The 17,703-nt window shown below is 38.0% G+C and overlaps 1 protein-coding gene across 5 annotated transcripts in view; it reads right to left on the bottom strand.

The window, feature by feature from the left end:
* PLXNA4 (plexin A4) overlaps window positions 1-17,703 on the bottom strand; it is an 821,522-nt gene that overhangs the window by 76,465 nt on the left and 727,354 nt on the right. For all 5 annotated transcript variants that reach the window (XM_056573183.1, XM_056573186.1, XM_056573184.1 and 2 more), the window contains 4 exons: window positions 13,647-13,915; window positions 6,602-6,668; window positions 4,536-4,682; window positions 804-963 (listed from right to left, as the gene is read on the bottom strand). In XM_056573183.1, coding sequence (XP_056429158.1) covers window positions 804-963; window positions 4,536-4,682; window positions 6,602-6,668; window positions 13,647-13,915 — 643 coding nt within the window. The remainder of the gene's footprint in view (window positions 1-803; window positions 964-4,535; window positions 4,683-6,601; window positions 6,669-13,646; window positions 13,916-17,703) is intronic.

The following is a 17,703-nucleotide window of genomic DNA, read 5'->3' as shown; positions in this document are numbered from 1 at the left end:
TGCTACTTACTTTGCGAGAATACAATGGGCAGCAGACATTTATTGTTTGCCATACACAGGCATTGTTCCATTAAACAAGAAATTAGAAATGTACGTTTTTAACAAAATCTATTTTGTAGTGGCAGCACGGGACCCTTGTCTTTTAGGTGCACTAGAGACTGGGTTATTCTTTATGATAACTAAAATTGAACAATGCCAAGATGCTTACGGTGGCTGCAAGGACCATCCAGAAGACTATATTGCTATACAATGTATGGTAGGCTGCTGGGAAATATATACTAAATAAGATGCTACCACCGAAAGAGACCCCAGTTATGGCTCTTATCCACATGTTAAATCAAGAAATGCCTCTCACTTGTTTTTTGCTTTGTACACAAGTGTTCACATAGGATACCTGCCTTATATTGTGAGATTAGAGCTAGTGTAATACTGTAAACTGCATGAGCAGGCAAAATGTCTTTTAATCTTTAGGGGCTCGAATGTGAGAACACTTTTCTCATTGACTACCTAAAATATCCATATTTTCTAGGCAAACTAAGAAATTTAAAAAGTGACATGAAAAGCATAGAAAGAATGATAGTCTTCTCTCTTTCTGGTCAGTGATACATAGCCATGAACTGGGCAGTCCATTGTCAAGACAATATGCAACTGATGTTTGTCTACACTTCAATGAGAGTAGTGACCATATGTACAAGAATTTGAATACATATCATTACCTTGTAAAAACTTACTATAAACAATGACCAATATACAGCAAACACAGCATCTATGTACTGTACATTACCTAAAATCGATCTATTTACCTAAGTCCATATCTGCTGCTTTAGGTCGATGCGAGCAGGGAAGGTTCTTAAAAATGGTGTCCAGAATCTTCTCCTTTACTTGAGTAATTGTGTCACAGTTGAGGATTTTCACTGGAATCATAGGACTGTTCACATTATCAGGATTAACACAATTGAGGACCTAAATATGATAAACAAAAAATAAATAAATAAAAGTAAATTAATGTTTATTCAAATGCAACTGGAATCTAAAAGAAGTGGTCTCAACAAGACGTCCCCTAATCTAAAGCAAACTGCCCATCTAATAGGTGATTTCTTCAGGCGCTCTGTGTTGGAAACTAAGGATGCAGGTACAATTTCACTGAGGTAGCCACATGCAGTAAAAATGTTGTATAACATAAACCCCTCTCATGTGTAGTTAATGGTTGCACCAGTCGAACAAAGAGATATCCCTTCCAAATACAACTATAAGAGATACTCCTTCAAAAAAGACTGTAAAATGTAAGTAAAGTTTATTTCCATACCTGAACTTACTAAGCATTGTTTGTAATTCATCTTATTCAACTGTATATTGTGATAAGATCTCAGCTGTGCTACATATCCATATAAAATGAACTGTGCACAGATTAATTGCTCTCTCACTAAATTCCAGTGTGGTACTGTAATATGCCTTTACTGCAATAAGTCAGTTCATGACATTTTTCCCCATGATTATTTGTGAATTTAAATATTAAAAACTGACAACATTTAGGAACAAAACCAACCTAGTCCTAAAATGAAGACCAAGTACAGTTACACAGCTAGGTTGCCGAATCCTGATGCAAAAAGTTTTTACAAATAATTAACATTTTACTGACTGCAGACCTCCAAACCTCATGACATTTGACATGACATTAAAACCTACACAAAAAAAGGTGCTCTAGAAGCACCTGCACGCAAGCTTTACATCCCTTTATAATTTACACCATACCAGACAATTGTATGCTTTAATCTTAATTGGAACAGTTTAAGGTAGGCACTTTTCTATTCCAGCATGACTATACCCCACTGCACAAAGCAAGGCTCCCATAGGCATGGTTAGAGTTTTTGGTGGAAGAACTTAACTTGAAGTTGTTAAAATGGCAAGGGGAGGGGGGCAATTCTATACAGATTTACAATGGGGTGTCTCAAGATCCTGTATGTGTAATGCGGAGGTGCCCCAATACCTATGTCCATATTGGATAGATAGATAGATACAATATTTCCAATATATAGTACATATTTATGCTAGAACAGGATTCAATTTACAAGACTTTGTATCTGAAAAGCTTCTTTATGGTATACTGGTTTTTGAGAATGATATTTGTGAAGAAACCTCGCTTCGAGGAACTTGTCCATTCCAACTACTTTCTGATTTATTTAAATACCAGTTGCAAAAGACATGTTAATATTTAAAAGATAGTCTGTTTTCTGGCCTGATAGCTCTGGTATTTTCTCCCTCAGGCTTCATGTGTTTTCTCTTTCATTCATTTCCATTGTAGGTGGGTATCTATCATCTACAGGAGAACATCCTATTCATCACGTCAGACACAGCCGGCTCTCTGTAATTTGACCTATTCATTTAAAGAGCCTGGTGGGATTTCAATTAGTTACTCAGACCTGTGATGTACTCTGTGCAGAATACGGTACAGAAAAACTTCTGAATATGACAAAAAAAAAACATTTGAAATGTTTTCTGCAATTGAGATGCATGGCAGGCGGCAGACTGGTGAGTTACTGTCTGATTTCACCTCAACAAACTTCTGCACAAAAGTTTGCCAGATTATTCATGAAGAGAAAACAACCTGTATTATTCCTGGCAATGTTTCAGGAAAGAAATATACATTTATCAAAGGTATTATTTATTCAAGTGGCACTCATTTCTAAATTGTACATGTTCTTACGAAGTAATCCTACTTAAAAGATTTGGTTATACAATTAAAAGTCAGTACAAGACTAAAGTGCTCTTTACTTTGGGTCACAGTATGTTCAGTATATTAACATTATATGAGTATTACTGTTCATAGGAGCACGTACATTTCTTTGTATTTTCAAAACCAGTTGGAATTATGAACTTTACATTAAGCCAGAAGTGCTTCTGGAAGGTATTAATGCATCAATCTTTTATCAACATATTTTCTAGTCTTTGCTGATGTACTCTGGTGCTGTGATGTGGTGCTCTAAGAGGCTTACTACTTTCATGGAAGAAATATCAGCATACACTGCCGTAAAATTACCTATATATCCCAGATGTCTCTAAAAGGGTGCAACTTTGTATGGCTGTAATATCCCATAGAGGAGGCAACCACTGAACTGCATTATCCCATAGCATTGTGTTCAAGACAACCAAAACAACTGACTAAACCTGTAAATAACAACAATGTTGTACTGTATATATCTTTATTGTCAACTCATTTATTTTTCATTTTTTTTATCCCTGTTGCTACCTAGTATGCAATGCAGCTAACGAGAAGCAGACATAACTAAAACAACACCTCAGAGTGATAATATTTGGTGGCTCTATGAGCTGTGGGTCCAAAGAATGGGGACAGGATTGCTAGTCACAGCAAAGACAAATACTTTGTTGGCATAGACTCCCATAAAATTGGAATAGGTCTCATGGAGATGCTTGTCTAGAATAAACTGTTCTTTAGAAGGTCTAAAATAAAATTACATGAAATAAGGAATAACTTAGATCAATAAATAACACTTAACTAAAGAATCATATCTCCATTTCGTCAGTATTACAATTAAATGGGTGTGTGGGTGTTTCCTCTTTTTAAGTTGTTTGTGACTAGCAGATTGTAAATAGGTTTTCTATTTTAGAACAACAATATTAATACACCCTATTATGGAATACTGTGAAGGAGGTCCATTACACAGCGTGAAGAGCAGTTAAAGTGGTACTCCGCTGCTCAACGTTTGGAGCAAAATGTTCCAAATTCTAAGAGCCGGTGTTGGGAGCTCGTGATGTCATAGCCCCACCCATTATGATGTTACACCCCGCCCCCTCAATGCAAGTCTATGGGAGAGGGCGTGATGGCTGTCACACCCCCTCCCATAGACTTGCATTGAGGGGGCGGATCATGACATCATGAGGGGCGGGGCTATGATGTCACGAGCTCCCGGTACTGGCTCTAAGCATTCGGAACATTTTGTTCCAAACGCTGAGCAGCGGAGTACCCCTTTAAAATGGGCTTCCCTTGCTCTGGAGAAGAAGTAGTGCATCATATCTCCTGAGGTGGCACTGCAGGAAACGTAACATTTACGGACAGGTTTCCCCATAGATTATAGCTGATTTCTGTGGTTTCCAAGAGCATTGTCAAGGGACCTAATCAGCCTATTATCAAGGGACCAAACAAGCAGGAATCATCCAAAATAGAAAACCTTTTAAGATAGACATAGCCAATATTATAATCACTGTATTTACAAATACACAATATAATATACAAATATTATACTGTATTTAGAAATACACACTATAATATACACATTAGGACATATGGATGTCATAGAGGTGGGTTCTGCACTTGAGACCTCTTCTATTAGCCATAACAGAGAGTTATCCATGTAAAACATCTGAATTGGCCGAAACACACAATTGCAATGCTTGCAATGTTATGTTTCTTTAGCTTCCCTCGGCAAACTCAACTGTTTGGTGTCTCTGTTTCCCTTTAAATCTTGCTGACAGTAACCTCTATAAATGAACAAATAGTGAAATAAAAGTTGTATTACCAGTGTCTTGTAGTCAATCTGTTGTCTGATAAGCTTGTCTTCGCTCAATGAATAGCGTGCTTCTCCTGTGATAGAATCAATGGGACCTTTTTCCATTTGTTGCTTTATGGCACAGAAGAGAGAAAACAGGGGCTCCCCTGCACATTCCTAAAAGACAACAATTTATGTTCAGTCAATGTCCTAATATAGTTACTGCAACCTGTCCGGGAATGCTGTAGGTTGCAGGTTTCCAACAGCTGAATAGATACAGGTTGTAAAGCTCGACTAATGAAAATTGGAGAAAACCGCTAACATCCATAAACAGAAACAATTTCATTTTTATATCAACATTATAAATAGCTCCTACGTCAAGCTCCATGTCTACAGACATCTACATTTACAGACAGCTGTTTTGAAATATTCTGTATGCAAACTGTCTGCTATTAGAATGGTCGATTTTTAGCAGGATAATCTGCCCAGATCTGTATGGAAATGTGGCCTGGTTATCACCTGATAATAACAGGGTGCTGACACGAATTACATGATGATTATATGTTGTACTCTGTTTACATAGGCATGAAAGCTGTAAAAATGCCCGGGCACAGTGGGACTCAGTAAACTTGTTTAAGATACATATTCCAGCTTGTGTGAGATCTGAGTTGTTTGCTGATACCCTGCTTGCAGCTAATGGCATGGAGAGCCTCTCTGACAGATATGATACACTGGCATTGCAGGTGCTGGGGGACTAATACTGTCTTGGCTTTAAGCACAGCGGTGTGAAGTGGGCTGCATGAAATTATCACATGTTCTGCACTTGTAGGATGATGTAAATAAACAACGTGCATTCACATGATTCAGTATTGCCTTCATTTGCTAAAACATCAACAACTCAGCAAGAATAGAAGGATAAGACAGTGACATTTTCCTATGCATTCAGAGTACAAGCTGTATGAGATCATCCTCCAGCTGAATGTACTGAAAAATGACCACAGCAGGGGCAATGGTTAGAATTCTGACTCATTTCGAAGTATACCATTCAATGACCATAGCCTCCTCTAAATATTGTTTTCTGCAGGATGGATAAATGGAAATCAATGTCCCAAATGACTAAAATGGCTGTAAACATTTTACATGAAATATGATTTCTTCTTCATATTCCATGAAATTAAAAAATACATTTGTGCCCGGGCATTATTTGGGAAGTGTATTGGATAAAAGAGTTGATTCAGCCTGAATAATTTGCTTGTAGAGGACATATGGAGGTCTTGGGAGCTAAAATTAAAAATGTATCTTTTTCATTCATTTTCACATTTTTGTGATTGTTCAGAATCTGAATGATCATACCCTGACAGATCAAAACTTTTCATATGTCTCTAAGACATTCGAAAATATGTACACCTGCCAGGAGTTGGCACAATAAGAGAAAAGCGAGTTGCACTAAATGTATCTTGCCACTTGCGTCATTATAATAAATTTCAGTTCACGAAAGAGAGTAACACGACACTGCATAAAGCGATGGAAGTACAGGAATATGTGCTGGATCTAGATGTAGCTGGATACGCTGATAGTGGTGCTCTGATGTAGGTAGCAATGTTCAGAAATATTCAAGAAGAAAAGGCAAACATCGGCGACTCACCGGTTCAGCTGAATGTATTCTTCTTTATTGAAGTATACTCACATATACATATTAGAAGGAAGAGGGTAGTGGGGGGACAGTGATGAGCGACCAAGCTCCGTTTCGCACGACTGGTGTGCCTCCTCCGGCCATGGCCGGAGGAAGCACGCCAGTCGTGCGAAACGGAGCTCGGTCGCTCATCACTGTCCCCCCACTACCCTCTTCCTTCTAATATGTGGATGTGAGTATTCTTCAATAAAGAAGAATACATTCAGCTGAACCGGTGAGTCGCCGATGTTTGCCTTTTCTTCTTGAATATTTATTATAATAAATGTATCAACATTTATACCATTTGCACTGACTATAAATTTATACATCTTAAGACACTGATAATTCTCCCTCAGTATTTCACGATGTTTCTAATGGAAAAATAATTGAGGTCAAATATTATTACATCAATGAAAATCCTTACCTTAAGGAACTTGTATAATAGGAATGTAAACCAGTTAGTCAACATCTTCTCTGCAACTGACTCTGTTCTAAAATAAAGAAAAAAAAATATTAAATATTATTAACAGCACAATACAACGTAAAAAATATATAGAGAAGGATAAGTAACACAATGCACTATAATGTGTTATGGATATCTTCTCATCCTTGTTCAACTCCCTGCACAGAAAGTTGAATATTGACCTTAGTGCTTCTAACACACTGGTTTCTTGTTTAAAATGATACTTTTTATACAGAAATCATTTACAAATCTGTTTAACATTCTGGCACCAGTTGATTTAAAAAAATATATATATTTCACCAGAGTACCCCTTTAAAGGTGTACTCAGGCGCTAAGACATCTTATCCCCTATCCAAAGCATAGGGGATAAGATGCCTGATGGCGGGGGTCCCGCCGCTGGGGACCCCCGTGATCTTGCACGCAGAACCCTGTTGCAATCAGTCCCCGGAGCATGTTCGCTCCGGGTCTCATTACTGGCGATCACGGGGACGTAGCTGTCACGCCCCCTCCCATAGGCTTGCATTGAAGGGGCGGAGCGTGATGTCACATGGGGTGGAGCCATAACATCACACTGCTCCGTCCCTGTGATCGCCAGCATTAGGATAAAAACTCTGGCCAACATAGCTTGAAGTCAGAAAATGTACTACAAAACACATGATAAAGAAATGGGCAGAAACAGAAGTCAATATTTGTGACAGAACCGTAAGAAATCAACTAACACGAGATCTACACATAAAAAGGCCAAACAAAATTAAACAAATAAAAACAAGGGTATAGTGGGCTACAGAGAAGTATTCATGAAGTGTGAGTGTTGATATGTCATGAAGACAGAATGTTCAACTATTACAAAAACAATTGTTACATATATATGTAAACATTTTAACGTTAAAAAAAAAAAAAAAACAACAGAATGAACATCCTCTATGTGCGGTCATTCATATATCTTCCACATCTTGGCTCAGCACAAAGGACAGCGCACTCTCTGTAAGAATACTGGGAGAATGAACCACAAGAACATTTCATAGGTAAGACAATGCTATGCTTGGGGTTTTACCCTGTGTATTTAACAAAAATATTTAAACAAAAACCACACTTTCTAGATGTTTGAATACATACTTGCCAGTATTTTTTTATCTTGGAAAATTTTTCAAAGATTGATGAAGTTTTGCAAACATGAAAGGGAAAATTTTACAAAATCCTCATTCACGCTATTGCACAGATTCAAAGGATTACTATGGTTTATCATGATAACGGTTCTATATAAATCAAGGAAAATATACAAATACTGTTTAAGACATGGGAGGGAGCTAAAAAAGTGAGAAACTATTCATATGTAAAGTAAATGGTTCCACTTTAAACACATAAATGCACTATTGTGTCATCATGGAAACCAGGCAGAAGGAAATGAAGGAAAGTGCGCACGGCACATGAATTTTGGTGGGGATGCAACAAATCAGAAATAAATCAGAAATTCAACATTTCAATCTAAACGCAACGTGTACCAATGAACCTGTCGGGTTCATTGGGAAAATGCAGTTATAGTGGCAGAATCTTTTAATTTATTTATCAAAAATGAAGCCCACAGTCATTTTGTAGTTTTTTTTAACCTGTTTTTATATGTGAAAACATCATATTTATTTCCCCAAGTGAATGTTTATCCTTTTTAGTTTAGAGAATGTGCCCTACATGCACAGAACTTTAGAATTCTGCTTCTCAGATGTGAACAGAAGGATGTAACTTTGTGTGAAAAGCCTTTAGTCATATTTACTCTTCTCCAAATTATTGTCATGAAAAAACTAAGAATTTTGAGTATACATTTAATATCAGTATGAATTATTTCTGAACTTTAAATCAATATGTTAGTATTTGAATTTTTTTTAATATACAGTAACTCATTTATTCCCCTTTTTTCTATTATTATGATTCAGTATTTGTAAGAATGTAGTACTACTTTCTAACACTAGATGTCATTGTCTCTCTTGCTGTCCATAAACACATTTATCTGATTCTTGATCCTAAAAAGTATCCCCTAACATTTTGTGGTGGGATAATAGAGGACTAGAATACCCAGCCACTACTCCTACAGTGTGTCAAAATATGACATAAATATATAAAGCAAACCAAAGCTGTAATACCACGTATTACCACCATACATAATATTATTGTACATTACCCTGTACGTTATCATACATTGAACTGGATAGGAATTACAGTCTTTATGCTGGATAACATGTAATATTTTTTTTTTGATAAAGATGTATAGTTTCTATTTTCAGAATATAGTGTGACTGGGGATGACAATCTGCTGCTTATATACATTTTTTTTAAATGAAGATTTTTTTTAAATATATGAAGCGTCTTGTGCATTTATGGTGATGATAATGAATTATTATTATTATTTTGAAATGCCAAGTGGGTTTCAGTACATAGGATAAGAAAAAAGTACAATAGGCATGAATATATAAGGAAAGGGGTCAGGAAACAGCTGAGGGTATTTATATTTTTTTCAATGGGGTACTTCGGAGCTCCAGCTCTCTGAACATTTTGTTCAGAACGCTCGGAGGCCATGATCATGATGTTACGGCCACGCCCCTCATGACGTCACGCCATGCCCCCTCCATTCATGTCTATAGGAGGGGGCGTGTCTATCGACACACCCACTCCCATAGACATGAATGGAGGGAGGGTGGAGTGACGTCACAAGGAGCGTGGCCATGACATCACAGCCACTGCCGCAGGAACCTGGCGTTTGTTTAGAACGGAACCCCAGCCATAAGATGTCTAGCAGCGGAGTACCTGTTTAACACTGTAAAATAATTATTTATAGCTAACTCTATAAACAATATTTCCCCCAGGACCTGACATGTCAGGCTGTTCTGCTCAGCTCTCTGAGATACAACAGATAGATGAAGAAGTACGTTTTTTCATCACCAGCCATGACTGTTTCCTAGTCACAGGGAAAGAAATGCAACAGCTTCTAGTCACTCCCGCTGCTCCCCCTGCTGTCAATCAGGTATAGTCAGGTATGATTGACATCCTGAATGCAGGGCTTCAATCAATACTCAGTTGTCAATCATGCCGGTCTGGGTGGCAGAGGGCACAGCTCAGTAGAAATAGCAACATCCCTATCCCGCAATTGGAAAACAGGAACAACAATTAGACTCACTTTTCAGCTCTTTGTGGTAATGCAGAAAGTTGAGAAGGGCAGCATGAGGATTCTGTTGTTCTGACCAATGGCCAGTGTGTATGGCTTTAAAGACCTAATTGGTTCTCTTTAAATATTGTCCATTTGGAGATGGTCTTTTAAATAAGGGAAAACGTTCCTATGCCGGAACTTTCTCCTTTAGTTTTTCCCTTACGTTATTTGGGTTTATTAGGCTACTGCAAAGGTCTGAAATCCTAAGTAAATTTCTACCCAAATATATCCCACTGTGCATATTAATGCCATCCTGCAGGTGACTGAGTGATTTAACACAAAGACTCCTAACATATAACACAGCGACATATTTATTCTGTTATACTGTGCCTGCCTTTAATGCTTTTAGCAATAAAAGTTTTATGAGACCGTAATTCCACTATAATTATGCTTGACAATTTGTCTTACACTAACTATACTTAATACTAACACTAACTGGTGATATGTGGTCTCACATAAAGAATAGTTTTAGATGTTAATGTTAAACCTATTAGAAGAGATATACTGAAATATTAATAATTACATTTCACATGTCAGTGATATGTTAATTTTATATAAAAATGGAAAAATAGCAAAGAAAGTGTAAATTCTTTATGCTATATATATATATATATATATATATATAAATATATATATATATATATATATATATATATATATATATATATATATATCAAATCCTGGGAAAAATAGTGTGGGAACTCACCAAAGATTTCCACTTAAAGGGCTACTCCGCCCCTAGACATCTTATCCTCTAGCCAAAGGACAGGGGATAAGATGTCTGATTGCAGTGGTCCCGCCGCTGGGGACCACTGCATTCCCCTGCTGCACCCAACATTCGTTTAGAGCATTGGGTGCAGCGCCGGAGGCTCGTGACGTCGTGGCCACAGCCCCTCAATGCAAGTCTATAGGAGGGGGCATGACGGCCGTCACTCCCATTCCTATAGACTTGCATTGAGGGGGCATGGCCGTGAAGTCACAAGCCTCTGCCCCCCTTCGCCATTCATTCGGCACGGAGCGAATGTCTGGGGTGCCTCAGCCAAGATCACTGGGGTCCCCAGCGGCGGGACCACCGGGATAAGATGTCAAGGGGCAGAGTACCCCTTTAAGGGCTGGTCCTGCAGGACTCCTGCTAATGGGAACTGCGTTCCTGCTGTGGAAGAAGTGCAGTAACTCCGTTCCCATGATTTCCTGCAGGACTTGAGCCCTGTATATAAAGGGGTAAGTCTTCTCCTTAGGGAGGAGCACCGCTTCCGGTGTAGAACGGAGATTCAAAAAGGCCATTAGCACTCCGCAGGCTTTCTGGGTAAGGAATTTGCAAAGCAGCTCATCACACCACATATAATGACTATGGGGACACAAGCAAGATAAAAAAAAGAGTACACATGTATATGTCTTGAAAAACATAATCACTAATCGTAAAGTGCTATTTTAATGACAACATTGTGTTCTGCTGATTCAGTTTAAAGAACAAAACTGATACAATGGCCCAAATTTATCAATCTACCTGAAACTAAAATGGTCTGGTTTTGCTCATAAGCATAGCAGCTCAGCTTTCATATCTTTTTGAGCTCTGGTAAAATAAAAGCTGAGCTGTGATTGGTTGTTATGGGCAAAGACAGACAGTTTTGGTTTTAGGCAGATTGATAAATCTGGATCAATGTGTTATGCCCAGTGTTCGGCCTAAGGTTGATATTTTTTTAATAGTTAATCATTAATCTTAAATTGTTAAACCCACCTGGTCATTTATTTAATTAACAATATATTTTTACAATTCGGACATTTACGCACGCGGCAACACCACATATGTTTATTTTTATTTACACAGTTTTTTTTTTTTAAATGGGAAAATGGGTGATTCTTACTTTTATTAGGGAAGGGGTTAAATGATCTTTATTAACTTTTTTTTCACTTTTTTTTGCAATGTTATAGCCCACATAGGGGACTATAAAATGCAGTACATTGATCTCTCATACTGTTCAATGCTATGCCATAACATAGCATTGATCAGTGTTTCTGCCACTTGACTGCTCATGCCTGGATCTCAGGCACAGAGCATTCATTCGGCAATCGGACACGGAGGAGCAAGGCAGGCACCCTCCTCATGTCCTCCAGCAGTTCGGGATGCCGCGATTTCACCGTGGTGGTCCCGAACAGTCCACTGAGCTAACCGGCACTTATTAGCTTTCACTTTAGATGTAGCGATGAACTTTGAACGCCGCGTCTAAAGGGTTAATATTGCGTGGCTATTAGCCATGGGTCCCGGCCGTTGCTAGGTGCCGGACCCGATCCGCTATGACGTGGGTCCACGCCATGGCCCCACATATAGAATGGGAAAGGACCCAGGATGGGAAGGGGTACTCCAGTGGACAACTTTTTTTTTTAATGAACTGGTGCCAGAAAGTTAAACAGATTTGTATATTACTTCTATTAAAAAATCTTTATCCTTCCTGTACTTATTAGCAGCTGTATGCTACAGAGGAAATTCTTTGCTTTTTGAATATCTTCTTTGTCTTGTCCACAGTGCTCTCTGCTGACACCTCTGTCCGTGTCAGGAACTGTCAAGAGTAGCATAGGTTTGCTATGAGGATTTTCTCCTGCTCTGGACAGTTCCTGATACGGGCATCAGGTGTCAGCAGAGAGCACTGTGGACAAGACAAAAAAGAAATTCAAAAAGCAAAACATTTCCTCTGTAGCATACAGCTGTTAAAAAGTACTGGAAGGATAAAGATGTTTTAATAGAAGTAACTTACAAATATGTTTAACTTTCTGGCACCAGTTGATTTAAAAAAAAAAAATGTTTTCCACCAGAGTACCCCTTTAACCTCTCTAGAAGTTTTGGCTATCCAACTGCTGCCAGTGGCCACAAGCAGGCCAGAGGGGACTGGGGGCCCTTGATCTTGAGTTTGGTACAAATTCTAGAGCTAGAGATAGAACCTTCCTTTTTTGGAGATTTATTGCATATCCAATGGACATGCTAGAAATGTACATGAAGGAATACTCCTTAAATACTCCCTGTCATTTCAAAAAACTTTTGAAATTTCAAAGAGACATGTCAAATGTTCTGACTGACCAGGGCCTCAGTGCTGAGACTCCTACAAATCAGGAGAATGAGCAGGGAGAAATGTGCAGTAGCATGCTTCACTTCCAAGCTTGCAGCCGTCTCCATCCAGCAGCCCCATAGTTTTTTTTGAATGGAAGGACACATAAAAGCCCTGTACTAGGCATCAAACAATAAATCAGATTTACCACAGTGTTCTGCAAGGATAAAAAAAAAAAAAAAAAAAAAAACAAGTGGGTATCCAATGATATAGGAAACTGTATACTTCCTGCTAAAGGGAACCTGTAACATAGAAAATGTAGTGTAATCTGCAGGGATAATTTTATATAGTAGGAGGAGCTGAGCGGATTGGTATATAGCTTTGTGGGAAAGATTCCAGAATAACTTGTCATTTATACATGTAAATCTCCTTCTGAGTTTAGTAGTCAGGTGGGCGGTCCTACTCAGTGATTGACAGCTCTATCTACATGAACACATACACATATAGCTGTCAATCACCATCCACATGAATACTCCCAAAGTGAGAGGTTTCCATGAATAAATGACAAGTTACCCTAGAACCTTCACCACCCAACTATATATCAAAGTGGTCAGCTCCTCCGGCTCTATAGCATGATACCTGCAGACTGGACTGCATTTTCAATGTGACAGGTTACCTTTAATGGCACTGAACGCAGAATCATGCAATAGGAAGTACATACTTTTTCACAAGGAGTATTTTCTTTAAATTATATACTTTTTAGACTCACCTTCTCAGCAATAATTTAGGATGATTCTTGCTTTCCAAGTTTTTATCTATAAGATCAGAGAGCAGTTGTTTCAGCACATCCGTGGCATATTCTAATTTGCTCTGCAACACTGTCATAATGAGGGAAGCCACATTGCCTCTATCACGCATGGAAAAGCTGCGCTGAGACTCAAGGGTCCGAATGAATGACAGTAAGAATACTTTGTTGTTGATCATCTGGGCAAATAGCTTCAAACCTTTCTCTACACGCTCCTGTCTGTAACCAGGGACCTGAGGAAACATGAACAAGTACAGACCTGTAAGCTAATGAAAAATAAGAATTAATATATTATATTGCATCTTTTTGCCTGTTATGTACTGTAACATCTATAGCGTTAGTTCTCCTAATATGTTTGTTTTAGTGAATACTTGTAACATTTTTCCTGCATTGCACCATTTCAGTATGGCACATCAGATGGGTATTCTTTAAAAACAGCCAACAGGGCTTGCTTACTGTGTAAAACAATACTATTCATTTCCATTTAAATTAGAAAATATGAAAATGATGTGTTCAAAACATAAGTCAAAAGTTGAAAGTGAAATCATATTGGCCAGAGCATTTATAATATTTATGGATGACCAAGCAGAATTTTGTCATGTACTCATATTTTTTTTTTTATCTATGTGTTCACGTCGGGCTCACAGATTTCCTAAAATAAAGTCATTAGACACCTATTATATTTCCTCTGTGTTTGCCAAAATGGATGTTTTTCTTCATTTTTTTACTTAGTATGTGACTTTTATAGATTAAAGAAGATGTCCAGTGGTAATAAATGTATCCCCTATAATTGTCTGATCGCAGTGGGTCCGACCGATGGGACCCTCTGTGTTCTCCCTTATGGGGCCCTGGCTCTGCTCTGTTAGAGCATGTTTCGTACCCAGCACCCAAACGCTGTGTCTCCGTCTCTTTCATACAGATGAATGGAGGAGGTGTGTTTGGATCAGCTGACCTGCTGTGGGCAAAATATCACACACAGGAGGCGAGCTGGGCCGAGCCTGAACCCTACTCGATTCAGACACTTTATACAGGTTTATTACCACTGGACATCTTCTTTAAACCACAGAAAACAAATACCATAATGCATTATTCCACTACATTCAGATGTTAATTGTGCTATGTCCATTTTTATCACACACACACACACACAAAAGGACACCAAATTTAAAATATCATGGCTAAAAGTCAATGGTTTGCCACCTATACATGTCCAAATATTAGGTCCTACAGCTCTGAATCTACATAGAGAGATTGTGTTGGTCATCCTTGACTTTTGGCATGAAGTAGATGGAGATTTAAAAATTAAGCTGATATAATATTACGTGTATGGAAAAATTTGACTCATTAATACTTTTTTAAAATAATTTTTTATATCCCATAGATATTTTAATACAAAGGCCTCTAGTTGTCTAGCTTAGCCAATTCCTTCTAGACTAGTGACCGTCATGTCTCTAAGCTCCATCAGACAACTCCAACCATCTGACCTTTGGTAAAACAGCTGTTGTCTGAACTGAATTATCTAATATGTCAGATATACATTTTTAATAAAGCAACTCTTTCAGAAAAGTGCTTAAAAGTCAAGAAAAGAATGATTCTCCTTTTAAGCCTTTTTTTTCCCCTAGGGTATATACAGTAACTGTGTAGGCTGCTCTTGAGGTTTCACTAGTAAAGAGTTGATACTAATCTTAGGCCCTTGAAATGAAATATATTTGTTCTGCTGATCATTGCCCCATGGAAACAAATGCAGGTAAACCAAGCTTGTTGGTTGGCGGATCCAATCATTTATGTATGCACCAAAATGCTTGCTGGTTGGCATATGTTATCAAAGTAATGCAAACTAGTTGATTGTTCGTCGCCCTTCCAACTGCCTGAATTGGATATTCCAATGCCTATGGCTAGCATTAGGGGTAGAACCAACTAACCAGGAGCATATTGCAAAATATTTATTTTTGCCACTAGAGGTTCACTATAGTACAGTGCTATTACTTCAGTCACCACTTTGCCAAAACAATTCTCCGTATACAAAGTATACAAAAATGAACAACGTGTATCATCTTCAACCCAGTGGACACAAGGATTTACAAAACTCATCAGAAACTTTCTCTTGTGTCATATGACTGCCAATTTCTCTGAGAAGCACATACAGATCTAGTTAATACAAATTTGTTTGAGGAATCCATGCTAATAAATATCTGCTTCACATATTAAATCTTAATTTGCCATCTGCTTTGCTTGTATTATTTTTTTTTTCTTCTGCTTGAATGTTTTCTAAAAAGCTAAAAAAGCTAAGCTAATTATGGAAAGACTTACAAAAACACCTGACAAAACTTAACTGGGATATAATAAAGGCAGGGGCATTTGTTTACCAGTAAAGGTTTCTTTCTGCACGGTGCTAGTCTGTAGTAAGCTACTGTACTGTAATTATAAAAGAAACAGAAAGTGAATGGGCCGAATAACCTATCTACATTATAAGGTGCAGAGAAGCCTTTTTCCGACAATTAACTTGAAAAGACATTCCTTCCAGGGAAGTGTTCTTGTTTCTGCTAATTACTGGGAGCCAATTAGCAGGAGACTGTAACAAAACAATTTCCATTAGACTTGTTCTATAGTATTTATAAATACAGTAGTTTCCACTATACATTCTTTTATAAAAGCCCATTATTCATATGTGATTGGAGAACGAAAAACCATTTTTTGACCTGTCGAATCCCCTGCTCTGACTGGGAAATGGGGAATTATTGACACTAACATTGACAGTCACAGCAGAGAGTATTGTTGGTATTGGTATGTTCTTGAAAAGAGTATGTTTGGATTAGTTATATGCACATATTCACATACAGATGTGTCCACACTGTCTTTGTCTATAATTTGGTTAAGCATTCCAATTTCTCATTAAACCAATTTAACGCAGTATCACGACATGCGAGATTAGAAATAAATTAAAGGGTGTGCAGGAATATCAGAGTGTGTAAAGGCGGGACAGTATTGAATTTTTAGGAGGGCAGATCATGCAGGCTGTCTACGTGTAGAGCACCCAGCACAAACTCACTGCAGGGAAGGTGGGGAAGCACATTTCTCAATACATGTCCATCCTTATGTTAAAGGGGTACTCCGGTGGAAAACTTTTTTTTTTTAAATCAACTGGTGCCAGAAAGTTAAACAGATTTGTAAATTACTTCTATTAAAAAAAAAATCTTAATCCTTCTAGTACTTATTAGCTGCTGAATACTACAGAGGAAATTATTTTCTTTTTTTTAACACAGAGCTCTCTGCTGACATCATGACCACAGTGCTCTCTGCTGACATATCTGTCCATTTTAAGAACTGTCCAGAGAAGAAGAAAATTTCCATAGCTGAACAGTTCCTTAAATGGACAGAGATGTCAGCAGAGAGCACTGTGGTCATGATGTCAGCAGAGAGCTCTGTGTTCCAAAAAGAAAATAATTTCCTCTGTCGTATTCAGCAGCTAATAAGCACTAGAAAAATTAAGATTTTTTTAATAGAAGTAATTTACAAATCTGTTTAACTTTCTGGCACCAGTTGATAAAAAAAAAAGTTTTCCACCGGAGTACCCCTTTAAAGACTAAAACACTCATGAAGTGTAAAAGGGAAATCAGTCAAGAAATAATACTACCCTGATTAAAGTGACCATGAAAAGGCAGCAGCCTTATGAAACCTATTGTATTATTACTATAATGGACTTTGCCACATCAGACAAACCAGTAACAGGTTACACACTGAGTTTCAGGATGTAATATGAAATAGCAACTTGAAATTTGGCGCAATTTTTTAATGCAAGGGAACCGCATGTATACATAATTTTTTCCCCCTGTGTGTACAAATTCTTTAAAGTTTAGAGGGAGCCTGCAGTAACTATTACCAACCTTCTTGGCCTTGATTGATCTCTTTCCATACCCAATCAGGGAGAGATCTATCAATCAAGACTGGTGGGGCGGAGAAAAGCTTCTGAGACCACCTCGATGACTTTTGGTTCAGGCAGCATGATAGTGATAACAGGTTC

The sequence above is a fragment of the Hyla sarda genome, chromosome 4 (genome assembly GCF_029499605.1).
Source record: "Hyla sarda isolate aHylSar1 chromosome 4, aHylSar1.hap1, whole genome shotgun sequence".
Classification (NCBI taxonomy): domain Eukaryota; kingdom Metazoa; phylum Chordata; class Amphibia; order Anura; family Hylidae; genus Hyla; species Hyla sarda.
This window is presented reverse-complemented; position numbering and strand designations above follow the sequence as displayed.